At 37.5% G+C, this 17,359-nt stretch overlaps 4 protein-coding genes across 5 annotated transcripts; 2 read left to right on the top strand and 2 right to left on the bottom strand.

Annotated features, from left to right (window-relative positions):
- Positions 1 to 146: 146 nt before the first annotated feature.
- On the top strand, positions 147 to 755 carry LOC112751346 (PRA1 family protein F2-like). Its single transcript, XM_029293011.1, has one exon. It carries the CDS (start codon positions 147 to 149, stop codon positions 753 to 755), a length of 609 nt encoding a protein of 202 aa, XP_029148844.1.
- Positions 756 to 6,080: 5,325 nt separating this feature from the next.
- On the top strand, positions 6,081 to 7,877 carry LOC140179422 (protein FAR-RED IMPAIRED RESPONSE 1-like). Its single transcript, XM_072218302.1, has 4 exons — positions 6,081 to 6,232; positions 6,386 to 6,789; positions 6,878 to 7,395; positions 7,869 to 7,877. The coding sequence occupies exons 1-4, from the start codon at positions 6,081 to 6,083 to the stop codon at positions 7,875 to 7,877; spliced, it is 1,083 nt and encodes a 360-aa protein (XP_072074403.1).
- A 519-nt stretch (positions 7,878 to 8,396) lies between these two features.
- LOC112751343 (uncharacterized) lies at positions 8,397 to 14,115 on the bottom strand. Of its 2 annotated transcripts, XM_072217235.1 has the most exons (20): positions 13,929 to 14,115; positions 12,918 to 13,193; positions 12,302 to 12,804; positions 12,006 to 12,229; positions 11,822 to 11,899; positions 11,669 to 11,734; positions 11,522 to 11,590; positions 11,372 to 11,446; positions 11,245 to 11,298; positions 11,002 to 11,088; positions 10,706 to 10,771; positions 10,528 to 10,623; positions 10,339 to 10,404; positions 9,771 to 10,254; positions 9,597 to 9,683; positions 9,354 to 9,482; positions 9,129 to 9,263; positions 8,881 to 8,993; positions 8,717 to 8,810; positions 8,397 to 8,631 (listed from the first exon to the last, which is right to left on the bottom strand). In XM_072217235.1, exons 1-20 carry the CDS (start codon positions 14,113 to 14,115, stop codon positions 8,458 to 8,460), a joined length of 3,063 nt encoding a protein of 1,020 aa, XP_072073336.1. In that variant the 3' UTR covers positions 8,397 to 8,457. The 2 variants fall into 2 exon arrangements, 1 of the variants encoding a protein (XP_072073336.1); XR_011872551.1 differs by lacking the exon at positions 8,881 to 8,993.
- On the bottom strand, positions 13,588 to 15,224 carry LOC112751344 (cytidine deaminase 1-like). The gene has a single exon (XM_025800443.3). It carries the CDS (start codon positions 15,222 to 15,224, stop codon positions 14,352 to 14,354), a length of 873 nt encoding a protein of 290 aa, XP_025656228.1. The 3' UTR covers positions 13,588 to 14,351.
- Positions 15,225 to 17,359: the final 2,135 nt, after the last annotated feature.

Here is a 17,359-nt window from a genome sequence, read left to right as displayed (position 1 = left end):
AGAAACAAAGTAAGCACCTTATGATTCAATATCCATAACCTTATACTCAATCACATCATTTTTCACAGTTCATACAATGCCATCATAATTACCATTATTCCCTGAATTAACCAAAATTTTTCATTCTCCATCATATCTTTCAAAAAATGACAACAACTTATGGAACAATCTCAGAAGAACTTGATGTATCAACACATTCAAGCTTAGTATTCTTTTCACATTCGAAAGAGCGAGTTCAATCGGGTTTAGGCACAACAAGACCATGGAAGGAAATGATCCAATCCTCTCGTCACATGAACCTTCCTCGTTCAATGCTTTCAGCAATCCAAAGGGTCAACACAAACGCAAAGCATTTTCGTGCAAACTACGTGATAATCATATTGTTTGTGCTTTTTCTTAGCTTATTGGGACACCCCATCTCACTGATCATACTAATTTTCATGATGATTGCATGGTTGTTCTTGTATTTCCTTCGAGACACACCTTTGGTGATTCTAAGGTACGAGGTTGATGAGAGGTTTGTTGTGATCTGTTTGTTTTCGGTTACAGTTGGTTTGCTTGTTCTGACAAATGTGACATACAATGTGCTTGTTGGAATGTGTGTTGCTCTATCTCTTGTTTTGGTTCATACTTTGGTGAGAGACACAGAGGATTTGTTCACAATGGATGAAGAGGTAGGGATTGTAACAGCTACAAAACCAGGTGTTAAAGTTCCTCTAAGACAAGCTGCTTCCTCTTCTTTTACTTCATCATAGTACCAAAATTAACAACAAATTCTTTGCCTTTCTTAGGTTATAGATAGAGAGATAGATAGAAAAGATGCCTTTTTTTTATGTCTTTCATTATCCTCATATTTTTGGATGATCACATAATTAAAAATTTTATTTTAAAAAATGTTTTTATGTTTGTATCTGCCTGTGTTTCTATCTTGGTTGATTTGGTAACTAATTGTTTAATCTATGAATAAGTAAAGGGAGCCAATGACCTAAACGTACAATGTGCACAATGGAGGTTTAGGAAGTATTAGAGATATGACCATTAGTGTTACATTGTCTTGTCAGGTTACGCTTTTGAGATGAGTGGTTTCATGATATGGTATTAGAGTTCTAGATCTAAAAGGTCAAAAGTTTGATCCTTGGTGAATCTCAAAATCAGCTTAAGCTTTTGGGATAAGCATTGACTCCCTAGCAGTACTCTTAATCTATTTCTTTAAAAAAAAATATTCCCATACAAAATGAAAGAATACAAAAATAAAAGAGTGTCGCAATAGAATTTCTATATCCTATATATGATATGAATATGCATGCGAGTATAATTCTTCTTTAAGAAGTACAAATGGACACTTACACTTAAATGTGATATGGTATTCAAATACAATTCAATAGTATGAAGTCAATTCATTTAGGCACGAGATTCATATACACGTCTATATTTCTCTCATAAAGTGCCCTCAAGTTCTAGCCTTGTCTTTATGTAACTTGTGATGACATGACTATAGATCCCTTCACATGTAGATCAAATTTCATCAATATTACCTTCCTCGATTCTTGTCTCATATTTATCTCACCTTTACAGAAACAAACCTACCAACTATAACTCCACGGCTGTGAATAGAATCAGCCCCACGAGACTTCGACTCTAACAAGTGGTTAAGGTCTTTATGCTCACAGCTTTTCTTCATAAACTGTGGTGACCAAGCACGGTTTCTACTAGCATTTTTCCTTCATAATCCATGGTAAGCAGCTGCTGTTTATGTTCAAAGTTTCCTAAATGTAAACCGTGACAATCTCCCACGGTTTATGCACAAATTGAAAACTGTGGTTACATACCACGATTTACATAATAACCAAAAAGGACATTCACGTAAACGAATTGAAAATGTTGCATTTGAGTAAAAAATTTTCACAATCATTTTAATCAAGTAAATTGCCCTTTTAAAAATGTTGTGTGCGAAAGTGTAAGTGTGAGTGTGCAGGTATTTGTGATGTTGTAATGTTTAAAATTAGATGTGTCTAATTCATTTGGAAAAAGAAAAAATAAGTCTCAGATCTTAAGACCAAATTAACACCTCTAGATAATTCAACCTTTAATTTTCACTCTGCTTTTCACCAGAAGTGTGTGATCATACAAAAAAGGGAACATTTATCATTGCCTCCATGCCCTTTACACTTTGAATGATTATTAAGGGAGGAAAGAAAAATGCTAATTAGATGGGAATGAACTGTAGGAGGATCCGAAAAACTTACATATACCTAATCATATTCACTCAAGTTACGGTTAGTGGATAATAATGATACTAATTCGAATAATATAAAAGATGCCTTGCAAACAAAATTATAATTTAGAAGCTCTGGCACGTCATACTCCACAAGCCACCAATTGCAATGCAATAAGAGACGTGGTCCAAAAAGTACTAATTTCCCATACTTTAATACCATTATAGATCACAATAAAATAAATAAATAAACACCATGCTTTACTTTTGATAGGATGACACGGATAGCAACTAAGCTATTTCTCTAACTTAACGCTTCAAAAGAAAATAATCACAAAACTTTGAAAAAATGAAAATATTAGAAAATGGATCAATATCAAGAACTTTTGAAGTAAATATTCTACTATGAACCATTTGATTGGATTAAAGTATTAAACACAGATATATAGCTGTTCGGTTGTTTGTTGGATCAGTTGAGGAGAGGTTGTTGGGAATGAGGGTTCGAACCTGAATGCGAGAGCTGAGGTGAGAAAATGAGCTTGTAAATCGTTGGTTGATCAGCGGATAGAGTCACCTACAAAGATATTCCAATGTCAAAATCAGTGTCTATACGATGAGGCGACTAATAATTAGGATTACAATGGCATACCTGGAGCTCTCTCCCTTATCTTCATTCGTCCGAGTGGACTCCTATCTCCTTAGGGCCCAACTCCTTTCATAACTTTTGCCAGCTATCGAGTCTTTCATTGTTCGTGTCACGCGGAAGGGCAAGCGTCCGTTTGTTGGGTCGTGCGGGGGTCGCGTTCAATTGGGCCAGAACAGTGCTCCTAATACGTTAGAATGTGATACGCGTGACTCCGGGTCCCTGGACCACAGCCTCTACTCAACGCAAGTAAGCCATCATTAATTTGGGGGAATGGATCCTCTTCATTGTTAAAAAAAATTGAGGGTGTAAAGTGTGATCTCTAGCCTTTCATTCTTCTCTCTCTCATATTTATTATTGATCCCACTTAAAAAATTAATGGTGAGAGATTACACTTTACTCTCTCAATTGTTAAAAAAAATTGAGAGGATCCATTCCCTTAATTTGGACTTCTAGAGACTTCTTTGCATGTGGGGGTTGCCCCAACGCTCGATTTGAGATCGTCACCTTAATCGTTGTGCCTGGAGCATTAAATGTTTTTTAAAAGAGATTTAAAAGCGTGTGGAAAGACCAATTTTATTCTTAATCTTTCGTACTTCTCCTCCTTCAGTTACAATTATTTTTCCCACTTCATTCTATCATTTTTTTTCTCTTTCTCCTTCTTTCACACAATTGCCCCCACCATTCTTGCAGTTCCTCATCCTTTTTGCCACGACTACTATTGTTGGTACTGCTTGGGAATTTTGCTTTATTATTGTAGGGAACTTGCCATTTTTCTTTATCATTTTTCTTCATCAAAATATTGCTAAGTGACTATTTTTTGTGCCAATTTTGCTCTTGTTTGTCATTGTTACTATATCTCCTTTTATTGTTACCGCTTCTTGCTCTGGTGTCTGTTAAGTAGTTTTTAGAAGAGTACCATAAGTGTCACTATCGTGGTTTAGGCTATGGTAATTTTAGGCTAGAATGGTTTAGTGTAGAATGAGTTTAAGGTTAGGATATTCCTTCCTCCTTGTGATTAATGTAAGTGATGTCTCTCCTGTATATATGGCGATGCGACTTTTCGTGAACCGTTATGTGTGGTACATATCCGACGTGATAAGTACCTCTTCTAGGATAACCGCAGAGGACTTGCAAGAGCCCTGGGACTCAGGGACGATGTGCGGAGGCGGTCCCGAAAAAGCTCAGTTTTTAGTCCTATTCTCCGAGAACTTGTCTAATTTTATAAATTTATCATGTTAACGGTCAATTAAAATATATATTATGGTGTCACTTAATTTTTTACATGAACAAATTTTGACATAGTTAACAACGAAAACGACGAAATAATTAAAATAATTAATTTAAATTTTTTAAAGAATGAATTTAATTTAAAGAATATTTTAAAAATGATTTAAAAAATAAATGAACTAATTTGATCATTTGGCCGTTAAAATTTTATTTTCAAAGACTAACGTGTCTCCTATGAGTAGGGAGGAGATCTTCTCTAATAAAAAAAATTAGATGATATGTAATATTTAATCTAATAATTTATTATTTTATTTTTATTTATTTTTGATCCCACTTATAAAATTAAAGTGAGATGATACTGAATTCTGTTAAATATTAAAAAAATAGAAAAAATCTATAGTATTAAAAAATGGAAAGAATCTATTTCCGTACGAGTACCGGTTTTAACCTTAAAAGTTAAAATCCTCAATTCAGTTTAATAATTATCTTCAGACTCAAGAGATAGTAATATATAGAACGGAAAAGCTCTGCATACAAGCCCTAATGGCTTGTATGCCATACAAGTTCATTAAACAATAAGATCAAAATACGCGCTGCTTCAGGTACGTTGATTACACGCGCTATATAACATCGCCCGTATATCTAACTACCAGATTTAAAATATTTCTTTCCCTTTTCGTTTTCGTTATTTTGAGATTTCGTTCTTCTTCTTCTCCCGCGTTTACCCTCCTTCTTCTCCATTGTTCTTTTCTTCTCCTTTTCTCACTAGCATCTTCTTCGTTTAGGTTACCTTTGTCTCTCTCTGCAACTCCATCTTCGTTTTCTATTTTTGATTTGTTGTTTTTCGAAATCAAAGTTTGATCTCGTTTTGAAGATAATGGATCATTCAACCTCAGATTGTCATCTGAATGCAGGCGAAGTGGATTATGAGTCAGAATCTAACGAAGTCCCTGAGGTTTGATTTACATAGGATTAGTATGAAATTTCTTTCAGTAATTTGTATAGCATTGTGTAGTTGAAAAATTGCTGAACATTACTGTGAAAGTAACACGTTTACGTGAATCTGTCGATTCAATGTATTAGTTGTGATTAATTACCTGGAATTTGTAGCAGACGCTCGGGTGTAGATCAATTCTTGTTTGGGTGTACTTTAGCTAGAAGTGTGGGTGTATCTACACTTTACTGGTTTTTTGTTATTTTAATTTACTTGTTGTTGTTCAGCTGTATTATAACAGACATGATTAGGTGTGTTTTTAGAACTGTATTATATCTGCATGCTGTGTATTTACAGTTTATGGCTTTAAAAGTCATTCTGTAGTTGAGTTGTTGCGGTTAGAGTGTATCGTATTAGACATGATTGGGTGTATTTGAATCATATCTATGGGTGTATTTACAGTTCTGACACGGTGTATTTTGCAGCCTCTCTCAGTTGTTGATGACGAGCTTGTTCCAAAGGTTGGAATGACCTTTACTACCCTTGAAGATGCTGGAAAATTTTACAGGAACTACGCCAAGGCTGCAGGTTTCTCTACAAGGGTTCGGTGCACAAATAGGAAGGGAAACGAGATTAAGAACCAACTGATTACATGTAGCAGAGAGGGAAAATGGAAATCTAAAATATCTCCGACCGAGAAGACCAATCCGACAGCCGGTCTAAACTGTCCTTCAAGAATTTATATACACACATTGAAGGATGTCGGTGCTTGGATCATTTCAAAGGTTGTGCTGGATCATTCACACCCCTGCTGTCCAAGCAAAGCAGAGATGCTCAAACAGCACAGGGAACTAAGCATGTCCATTCGTCGTACGATAGAGAATAACGAGGAGGCCGGTATCAGACCAAGCAAAACCTACCAATCATTTGTTGCGGCTGCCGGGGGTCACCGCGAGTTAAATTTTATCGAAAAGGACGTGAGGAATTACATTACCAGGGAAGTGCGGAATGTTTCCGAACAAGAAGATGCAAAGGAATTCGGGAAATATTTCTTAAGAATGAAAGAGAAGAATCCGAATTTCTTTTTTGAGCTCCAACTCGAAGAGGATCAATCGATTAAGCTGGCTTTTTGGGCCGATGCAAGAAGCAGAGCCGCCTTTGAGTATTTCGGAGACGTCATTTCATTCGACACCACCTACAATACAAACAGGTAACAAACTGTCCCTGTTTATGATGCCAAATTAATTTATTTTTACGAATCCGCAGTAGAGGTGTATATTGGCTGTTTCATTGGGTGTATGCGAAGCATTTGTTAGGGTGTAGCTAATGATTTTGCATTCTGGACCATGGTAATTTGTTTCAGGTATAATTTGGTCTGTGGTTCTTTTGTCGGGGTGAATCACCACGGTCAATCAACACTTCTCGGATGCTCTTTGATGAAGAACGAAGAAATTGAATCATTCAAATGGTTATTTCAAAGCTGGCTTCGTTGCATGGGAGGAAACGCTCCGAAAGGGTTTCTCACCGATCAGTGCGCATCCATGAAAAGGGCTTTAGAGGCCTGTATGCCAACAACAGTTCACCGCTGGTGCATTTGGCACATCATGAAGAAGATTCCAAGCAAATTAAACGGGTACAAGGGACATGCCGATATCGAACAAGAAATGAGCCAAGTTGTTTGGAACTCTCAAAGCAAAGACTCATTCGATAGGAATTGGAACGATTTTCTGCTGAATTTTGGTCTTGGGGACAACAAGTGGCTTTCAGGTAATGTCTTTTTAAAATCTGCATCAGAGGTGTAAGTTGCATGTTTTCTCGGGTGTATTTATAGACTGTCTTTGGGTGTATTATGCAGATCTGTACGAAGACCGTCACATATGGGTTCCTATCTATCTGGATCACCATTTCTGGGCAGGGATGAGAAGCACACAAAGGAGCGAGAGCATGCATTCATTTTTTAACAAGTATATCACCCGGAACAGCTCGCTTATTCAGTTCGTCAAACAATACGATAATTGCCTCGGAAGCAGGGAGCAAGCAGAGAGAGAATCAGATGCTGCAGATTTTCATACGGTCATACCGTGTGCAACGAAATCCTGCATTGAAGCTCAGTTTCAAGATGCATACACTCACGCAAAGTTTAGGGAAGTCCAAGCGCAATTCAGAGGAAAGGCGAATTGCATCACCAGACTGAAGAATTCCGCTCTAGGCTATTCAGTATACGAAGTCGGAGAACAAGTTTCCAGCTCAATATTCAACAAGTTCGTGGTTACTTACGACTCGGTTGCAGCCGAGGTAAAATGCCATTGCTTATTATTCGAGTCGAGAGGGATACTGTGCCGTTACGCACTAAGCGTGTTAAGCTTCGAACAAGTAAGCCAAGTATCACCGAGATACATACTGGAACGATGGAGCAAGAAGGTAAAGAGGCGACACACACACATCAAGAGCAGCCACGACGAGCCACTAATGGAGCCAAGAAGCAAGAGGTTCGACCAATTGGTTTTTCGTTCGCAAAATATATGCGAATTTGCCTCCGAATCGGAGGAGCTGACTGCAATTCTGCACCGCGCGTACGATAACATCATGGCCGAGATGGAAGCATTAAAAGCCAAAAGGAAGGGGACATCTTCTTTATCCCACGAAGACGCCAACTTGGAATCCGTTAACGAGCTTCAAAGCCCGCCAAGGATTCGAACAAGAGGACGTCCAAAAAACAGGCTAGGTTCAAAGCTGGAGAAACAGATCGCAAATGCCACAAAGAAGAAGAAGACGAAAGTTTTAAGCGAGGTAAAAGTAATGTTCTTTAAATTTGTGGCGATTGAGTTTATTTTTCTCGTTAATAGTTTAGGTAATGTGTGTGTGTTATATTTCAGATAAACCTGTTTGATGCTGCATCAGCGACGCATTCAAATTGCAGCCAATATCAAGGACACGTTATGAGTTATCAGTTCAGGGTACCAGCAGCAGGGGATAACTGGTTGGGTGTATAGTTTTACAGAATATGGGTGTAAAAGCACCGTTATTTTGGGTGTATTTTCGTTAATTCACAATTTAGATATAGACACATATATAGATATATATAAAACAAAAGCTGTAAAAATTCTCAGGTTATGGGTTTATATTTGATTTGATGTTTTTCTTCATATTTTAGTACATGTAATTCATACATTTTGAATACAGCGCAGACAGTTTGGGTGTATATTTTATACAACCTTGGGTGTATTATTAGACTTGCGTTGGGTGTAGCAGTTTATAGTTTGTGTTTATATATGCCTTGATTTTTTCCTTCATATTTTACCACCTGTAATACAGCTTTTGAATACATCACAGACAGTTTACCAGCACAGATAGTTTAACTATGGGAAAAAATATACATGGAATAGAAGTTGTTGATAAATGGCAAATATTTACATCATTTGTTCAATTTACAAACTACCCAGTTTTTATATCAGCAGAATTAATCTGACAAAATGGACTTAATAATATAGAGGATGGCTTCGACAGCCTTATAGCACTACTCTCTCTAATTGCCTGATCTCTCTGTGTATTCATCTCACTGAATAGTATCCGGGATGCGTACTCCACTCTATAGTGGTCCACCTCCTCCTACAATAAAAAAGTATATTCTGTTTAAACAGCAATATTAATTCAGTAAAGTAATACAGAGTTATATGGTTTTAAAGACAGTTACCTGTGGCCAATTATCCCATTGATACTTCCCCTTTTTGATGTTTTCCGGCTCAATTATCTCCATCCACTTCATAACGTACACAGCGCAGTCATAGCTGAAAACGACGAAAATAAATTACAAATCTCATTTACAAAAGTTTAATGTTCAGACTCACAAATTTATACCTTATTTTTTGGCCTGATATTTTAACATATGGTGATTTAATTTCCTTCTCCCTCTCCCCTTTCTGAAGAGGTCCCCCGCCGGCATATGTTATCAATCTTGAAAATACGTATCCCTTAAATACGAAAACAAATCAGTAATACACCCGAATGAATGGACAAGATACACCCAACTGAATGGACAATATACACCCATCACAACTAACGAAATAGACCTATCTATTAAAGTAAAGAAGACAGAGGCAACTTACAGTGAATTTATTAATGGTCTTTCTCTCATCAGTGGGAGCTATTTTGTGTAGCGGGTCAAGTATTTGACATTTCCGCTTTCTTGTATTTATCAGCCATAACCACCAATGCCCGGCGTAGCAGACAGGGGCAAAAATCTGAAGGATTCCCACACATGAACAGTGTGTTATTTTATTTTGCAAATAAGTAAATAAGCGTAGTAACAAATTTAGCAAACGAAAACTTACATATGGGTGCGAAGTCAATTTTTTTCTATCTATGAAGGGAATGAAACTCGGGTAGGCTTCCACCCTGAATTCCTTTTTCGTTTTTGGTGATACGAATTCCCCGTTTGGGTGATCCGAAAGCGCCATGCACTGCAAGAATGGGAAACGAGAAATGAAATACTAAACTTACACCCAATGGAACGTGACAAATACACCCAAATCAATACAGAAAATACACCCGAAGATCGTAGAAGTAACACTTACCACAATATCGGGGGGGAGACAGTATATTTGTTCTTGAAATCTCTTTTCATTTTTGTTGTTGAGGATGAGGCAGATGGCAGATACAATCTAGAAATATATGCCGAAATCAATTTTACATTAATAAGCATTGTAATTGACTTTGGTGTAAAAACAGTAATCTTATTCTAATATTACCTGAGATTCTATATCACTTTTTGCCTGGAGGGAAGCAAGGTGCATTCTCATCAAAATGTATTCTCCTTGGCCAATCAGAGTGGACATCTCCTCATACTCGTTAGTATTGCCATCTGCATCTTCCTTCAGTCTCGTCCCCCAGATGTAGCACTTTTGTTTCATATCATCCGTAATCTGATATAATCCCCGAGGAGTTTCAAACTTTGCAGAACTTTCTCCCCCAGTCTCCCTCTGAATTTGTGGACTTGTGTTTTTTCCCTTCGTCGCGCTGCTTGCTATTCTTTGGACCAAACTGTCCAATTGTTCTATCAAATTCGCAGCTTCTGGAGATTTTTCCCTTTCTGTCTCCTGCGTTGACGCCCCCTCCTGGCTTGAATCAGTCAATCCAAGGCTGAATGATGGCACCCCTGGATCTGTTTTCGGAACATAGGAAGCTGTCCGTGCCATCATCAACAGGGCAGCAGCGTCTTCTGCGTCTGGATGACTGCGTCATCATGTATAAGAATAAGAATAAGAATAAGAATATACAGATGATAAGCAAAGATTGATTTTAGTCTGATGAACTTACACTTTAGTTGGAGCTGGGGGAACCGTGGGTGTGGTCTCTTGAAGTTGTTTGGGGGTTTCAGGAGTGCTGCACAGTTACAAAAAATTAATCACGGCGTAAAAGAAACTAATCAGGAACAATATACACCCAAACTGTTAGCTAATATACACCCAAACTCCAAACAAATATACACTCAATACTATTTCTTACGTTTCTGTAGTCCCTTCAATCTGTAGCATAGGGGTTGGTTCAAAATCTGTCTCTGTGGTTGTTTGGGATGCCGGCACAAAAACCTGAATTGGGACTCTAAACAAGAAGAAAAATGAAAGGTTAACAACGCCTTTGAAAATAATAAGGTTATAAGGTTGAATATTATTGTAAAACTCACATTGCAAGCGCTTTGGACGGTGTCTGTTCCCTCACAACCATCATATTCGAATCAGACGGACTCAACCTAAAATACACCCAAATAAATTCAAGAAATACACCCGAACAATTCAAAAAGAAGACAGGCTTTGTTTTTTTGAGAACTTACATACTTGCAGTTTTTGCTTTTTTTTTCCTGCCTTTTTTTTCTTGAATAAAATAATAAAGGGCTTTTTTTTCTAAAAAAAATATATACAGAATTAGAAGTAGAAGGGTAATAGAAGAACAAAAGTAACGGTTATTTGAAAGAGAAATTACATGCTCTGTGACGGCTGGTTTACACTACTCTGTTCTGTGTTTCCTTGAGAGGAAGGAGCATCAGTTCCCAAGTTCACAGCCGGTATTCTAAGACAGATTTGATCCAAGCAACACAACAAAGTTAATATTCCAACTTATTAGACAACATACACCCAACTTGATCCACTCAATACACCCAAATGGTACCACAAGACACACCCAATTCATGATAACAAGATTTTATTAAATAATAAAGCTTCTTACGTTTCAGACGACACATAGCGACCTTCTGTCGATCGCAGGTCAGGTTGGTTCTCCCTGCAAAACAAGAAACAATTATTAGCATGCAAAACACAATAAAATATGAAATAGACAGCCCATCAAGACATACCCCTCTGCAGCAGATTTATCAACGTTTTGCCCTAGCCATTCATCCAGTTCGTCACTTGATATTTCATATGTCTCACTACATTCATAAAGGAAGATGTTAACAAAAATAATTACGACGATAGACGGTAATATAGCTTACGAGGTACTGTACCCGTCAAAGTATTGGTCTTCTTTAGGAGGTGAATCCTCCACGAGAACTTTTTTCTTTTTTGGTTGTGTTCTGGGTGGAAAAAAAAGAGTACCAATCAGAAATAAAAAATTAATTTTATCACAGAATATTATGCAAAGAAGTGCTTACTTTTTTGGTGTTGTTTTTGTTTTTTTCTTTTCCTTCTCCTTCTCTGCAGGTGATGATTCTTCACTCCTATAAGTTAATAACAGACACTTCAGTTAATACACGAAATCTTTATAATGAAGCCAAAAGAAAGGAGTGATAATTTCAGGACATTACTCATCACTTTGTTTAGATTCAGATTCTGAATCAGAATCTGGCTCCTCTTGCCTCTGCTTTCTTTTTCTGGAGTCCATTCTGGAAGGCAAACAGTGATTATTTAGAACATATTAAAATACACCCAACGTGATCAACAAGATACACCCAACTCGAAAAAGAAATTACACCCAAGTATGGTACTTACTTTTTCCCCTTTTTGATGGGGTGTTTTCTTGCTGAATCCTCCGAGTCTTGTTGACTCTCAGACTCAGAGGTAGAAGTGTCACTGTCAGTAGCTGTTTCTGTCTCCGAAGACGATGTTGGACTCGCCTTCCTTTTTTTTGTTTTTTTGATTTCTTGTTTTTTTTCTTTTTTTTCTTTTTCTTTCATTTTTTCTCTTGCTCTTGTCTCCGCCATCTTCACAATCCCCTGAAACATGAGATATTTTAGCTAACAGCATTCAGGTAAATAAAATACAAGCAACATATTATGTTTACTTACCAAAATTTCTTCTTTTTCTGCAGTCATTCTTTCCACCAACTTCTCCTTAGTCCAGTTGGCAATCCAAGGCTTTGGTGGTCTTTCGGCCCTCTTCTTGCCTTTGTTTTCAGAAAGATGAAAGTATATTATCATGAGGGCAAAGAGGCAGCCATCAATTGCCTTCTTCTTCTTATCCTGGTAGTCTGTGATGCCTTTGATCAAGAAGGTCAAAACATGCGCCCCCCAGTTTCTCTCCGATATGCCGTCCATCTTAAAAATTGGGGCGAGGTGCACGGGCGATATTTTGTTTATCGTCGTTGGCAAAAGGAACGCCATCTGTATGTAGAGGATGAATATCCTCTTGAACATCAGGCGTTCCTCTTCGCTGCCAACGCCGATTTCCATCATTTCATCGGTAAGACTTTTGAGGGTCTTACCCTGGAATCTTCTATAAATTATTTTGTCATCATCAGAAAGTTGCTTATAAAGTTGCTTATACTCAACTTTCTCAGGAAACAGATTTCCTACAAAAAAGAAAACAACAAAGTATCAAAATCGGTTCAAAAACACCCAAGCATCAACCTTAAATACACCCAAGCATGAACTTAATATACACCTATAATTTTGAGCTAGTTACCTGTTGCATTGATGCCAAGTGCATCACCTATTGTCTTTGGTGTTATTTGGAAAGAACCATATCCTGTCTTCAGTTTGTTCTCCCCAAGTTTGAAGTTGTTTGCCAGTTCCCTTAAGAGTTGGTGATCCACCCTTAGAGGTGGGACGTGCATCAACCCACCAAATCCGAGATCCCTGACAATTGCCTTCTTCTCCTCAGCCATGTTTCTGAACTTATCACTCAGGAGATGTGTGGCACACTTAAGGTCTTTCGTTTGGTTTCTTGCTGCCATTTTGTCTGAAACAAAAAATACACACAAATATACTCCCATTAGTAACAGTAAGATACACCCATATGTAAGAATCAGATACACCCATTGATAACAGTGAGATACACCCATTAAAATTATTCAGATACATTCATATATATCAGTCAGATATCAGTCAAACATGTTTCAATATCAAGCAACATTACAAGGTCTAATAACAGTAAGATACACCCATATGTAAGAATCCGATACACTCATTGTTAACAGGGAGATACACCCATAGATATTATTCATATAAATCCATATATATCAGTCAGTTATCACTCAAACATGCTTCAATATCAAATTAATTCAGATATCAGTAAGATACACGCATATATGAGTCAGATACACCCATTGATAAGAGTAAGATACACCCATATGTAAGAATCAGATACACCCATTGATAACAGTGAGATACACCCATTGAAATTATTCAGATACATTCATATATATCAGTGAGATATCACTCAAACATGCATCAATATCAAGTCACATTACAAGTTCAAACAGTATACAACCCCCAATCTACGGAATAAAGCCCCAAAAATCAACAACAGTAGCAAGAGAACTTAGAACAAGAATGTAGAACGACGTAGAACTTAGAAGAATGACGTAGAACTTAGAACAGTGTGACAAAGAAGCAAGAATAATAGCACAGTAAACCCTAGAGAAGAACGACGTAGAAGAAAACTAAAATTGGGAGGTTTTCTTGATGAACTTACGTTGAGTGTATTTGCTTCGTTTTCTCTTCAGATTCTTCACGGAGAGTTTGATGTTGTTTTGATGGAGGTTTCGAACAACGATTTGTATATTTTGAACTTTGATTTTTGCTCGAAATTGGGAGCGTTTCCTTGGTTTCGAAGCGTTTTGAGAAGTGGAAGAAGTGGAGGAAGTGGAAGAGTCTGCCATACGTAACCGTTTGTGTTGAGCGCGTGATTTTGACGCGCCATGTTATGCTTCCTTATGCGCGTGTCTTCGATTTGGGCTGGGCCAACTTGGATGCTTGGATACTTGTATGTGTAGCAGGCCCGTATATAGAATTACGCTAATATCTTCAATTTTTATTTTCTTTTTTTGGGAAAAAAAAAATTTTTACTCTCCATAATTATCCAATATTATTATTGCAACGGGGCAAATTTGAGAATTCAGTCTTCATTTTTGGGACTACAAATCAATGCCTTGAAGTCGCACTTGGGCGAGATAGCCCGAAGGAGCAACCTCGCCGTGTGTTCCTGTTTCACCACCGCGCCATCTTTCTCCACCAAAACCGCTGCCACTATCCTCTCGTAATCGCCGCCTCCACCCGCCACGTAAGCCACAATAGCAGCCTGAAGCGGCCCCAGGCTCGGATTATACGCCGCTGACTCAATATAAGATCCTCTATACACCTTCCCCTCGCAATCCATAACCGCCGCGCCCGAAGGCGACGCGCTGTACGGCGCGTGAGATGCATTCGCGGCTTCCAAAGCCGCAAACGCAAGTTTCAGATCGAAATCGTTTGAGTTGAATTTGTTTGGCAGCGACAAGCCATGGTTGTGAGGCTCCAAGAGTAATGGAACGGAATCAGGGAGAAGATCGCGGGGACCGAAGCGGTGGTTGAGGAATTGGGAGAGAGGGGAGAAGTTTGGGTTTCTTTGGTTTGTGATTACGATTTTGAGGTCGGTGGCGTTTGGAAGCTCCTGGAGGAACTGGCGGCAGTGTCCGCACGGCGCGGCGGAGACGGCGAATGAGACGAGGGAGGGCTCCGAGTTGAGGAGGAGGTTGGCGACGAGGAACTGCTCGGCGTGGATGGTGTGGTGGAAGGGGAGCCCAGGGAACTCGAGGTTGACGCCGATGAAGATGCGGCCGGATTTTCCGAGTCCTACGGCGGCGACATGGAATTTCGAGATCGGAGGACGGGCTAGGGATTGGGCTGTAGGGACGATGGTTGGGAGGACCTCGTTGACGGAGGGGAGGCCGGAGGATTGGGCCAGGAGTTGGGCCTCCGTTGCCGGGATCACGAATCTAGGCTGGTCCATTAAGAGTTTTTGTTTTTTTGTTTTTTAAAAGCAATGAGAGGATTGTGGTTGTGTGAAGGAATGAATGAGGATTGAGAAGGATTTTGTTTGTTCCAGAAAATGGGTGAGAGAATGGAGAGAGAGGAGTGGGGGAAGAAGCATTGTGGACGATGACGGCAACTTATAGTATAGAGTCAAGGTGTCTTTTGTCATTTCCTTTTTCCTTTTTTTATTTTTTTATGGGTTTCATGATCAATATATACCTATGCATATCTTCTTAATACCATTAAAACACATTTTTTATTTATAATTAATTATATATGGTCGCCAATGAGTAATAGCTCAAATGTCATAATCTCCCCATACTCAATTAAGAGGTTGCGGGTTCAAATCTCATATCTTTGGTAAAAAAAAAAAAAATTATATATTGTCAAATAATAAAATTAACTATTATTTAAAAAATTATCTAACGATATGAAGGTGATTATCAAATGACTAAGGGTGTGTGGAAGAAGACGATGCTACTTGTTTTGAAGTTTCCTTTGTCATTCTCAAAAGAAAAACTAGGTATTCCTTTACCATTGTTTCTTCTTATTCGTGTAATCTTTATTAACAAAGCTATTAATTAATAATTAACATATAATATCATTATAATTTATTGACTTTTTGAAAATACTTAAAATCTATACAAAGTTAAGATGCAATCTAGTAATCTGGTAATAATACGAAGAGTTTATATGCTTATGTTTATATGATTTTTGAGCTATGAAGTGATTACAATTTACATCGATTACTTTTGTTTGATACAATACAAGATTATATAATTGTATATTTTTTGTTCACTAATTAATTATATATATACTGAGACATAGATAAAAGACAAATATTTCCTAAATATAATCCCATCTTACCTTATCAACAATTCTCTTCTGCACCGAGTTAAATGGGTAATGCTAGGTATACAAAAAAAAATAGCCAGAACTTACCTTATTTAACATTAATTAATTGTCGCAATAATTAATGAATGTTAAATAAGACAAGTTATGATTGTTTTTTGTTGATTTTCTTTAATTACCAAACATTTTCGAAGTTAAATATATGTAGATTTGGGTAGTGTTATCACCTCTACATCCTAACATCAATAATTGAAAAAATATCGCAAAGATCAAATATGTGTTTGCAAGGGTGCCAATCACATTTTGCCACTAACTTTTGCATTGCATATGAATTAATTAATATTTACTTATCCGACAAATATATTAGGTCACATCAAACTTATGCATGAGTAGTCTAATCTTTCTCATTGCGATTGATAACGAGTATTCTAATGCCTTATTATTGTAGAGAGAGTACAAAATGTACATAATTATGTTCCTAAGATGTTAATTGCATGGCTGCCGATGATATACAAATCACTCAAGTAGACAAGAAAACGAATTAATAAGAGGGGCCAGAGGACCAAGAAAAACTAAAAGACAAAATCACAACTCATCCATGCTTGAAATGTCTCGTGATGATAATTTATTTATCAATTCTAGAATAAAGAAAAGTCACTTGTTTTTAGCTCTTGGGTTGGTGTTTTGAGTTGCGTAACGGTATTAAAGAAGGAAAGGGTCTCATCAAACCCATAGATTACCATATGCATGATGGGAACTAACGATGCGTTTTAAAATATTTTCATCACACAATATGATTGAATTGTAATTAATAATGATAATCTTTCATTTTCTAAGAAGAGAATTGTTCAAGCTAAGTGAGAGTAATTATTAGTTAAATTTTACATTAATGGTCAGATTTAAAACATAAATGCATGCAATTTTTTTAAGTAACATGTAACATTTTAATTAATATAATATAAAATGAGGATACTCAAAATAATTTTTTTTATTCTTGTATATAACCACTTGGCTTACTTGATTTGTCTCTCTATGTGTATAGTAGTTTAATTTTAATGCTTGACAATGTAGATCGGCTCAATAATTTGTATATGGGAATTAGATTAGTGTTTTGCTTAGTAATAGAGGAATAGTGTGATTTACGCGATGGTGGACCTATCTTTAACACGCAGGGGCGTGGTGGCTGCGTGGAGTGGCAGGTGAGATGACGTGGCGCCGGATGAGTGAGACACGGTGGCAAAACGCAGAGGCGTGCTACCT

Source organism: Arachis hypogaea, chromosome 15 (assembly GCF_003086295.3).
Source record: "Arachis hypogaea cultivar Tifrunner chromosome 15, arahy.Tifrunner.gnm2.J5K5, whole genome shotgun sequence".
In the NCBI taxonomy this organism is placed as follows: Eukaryota; Viridiplantae; Streptophyta; class Magnoliopsida; order Fabales; family Fabaceae; genus Arachis; species Arachis hypogaea.
This window is presented reverse-complemented; position numbering and strand designations above follow the sequence as displayed.

What these genes read in the sequence shown, in the direction of transcription:
- LOC112751346 (XM_029293011.1), top strand. Translation starts at nt 147, where the DNA reads ATGACAACAACTTATGGAACAATCTCAGAAGAACTTGATGTATCAACA.
- LOC140179422 (XM_072218302.1), top strand. Translation starts at nt 6,081, where the DNA reads ATGAAAGAGAAGAATCCGAATTTCTTTTTTGAGCTCCAACTCGAAGAG. An exon ending in ACCACCTACAATACAAACAG is followed by an intron (nt 6,233 to 6,385) that starts GTAACAAACTGT and finishes AATTTGTTTCAG; the next exon opens with GTATAATTTGGTCTGTGGTT. An exon ending in GGACAACAAGTGGCTTTCAG is followed by an intron (nt 6,790 to 6,877) that starts GTAATGTCTTTT and finishes TGTATTATGCAG; the next exon opens with ATCTGTACGAAGACCGTCAC.
- LOC112751343 (XM_072217235.1), bottom strand. Translation starts at nt 14,115, where the DNA reads ATGGCAGACTCTTCCACTTCCTCCACTTCTTCCACTTCTCAAAACGCT. An exon ending in GAAGACCAATACTTTGACGG is followed by an intron (nt 11,447 to 11,521) that starts GTACAGTACCTC and finishes TTATGAATGTAG; the next exon opens with TGAGACATATGAAATATCAA. An exon ending in AATTGACTTCGCACCCATAT is followed by an intron (nt 9,264 to 9,353) that starts GTAAGTTTTCGT and finishes GGAATCCTTCAG; the next exon opens with ATTTTTGCCCCTGTCTGCTA.
- LOC112751344 (XM_025800443.3), bottom strand. Translation starts at nt 15,224, where the DNA reads ATGGACCAGCCTAGATTCGTGATCCCGGCAACGGAGGCCCAACTCCTG.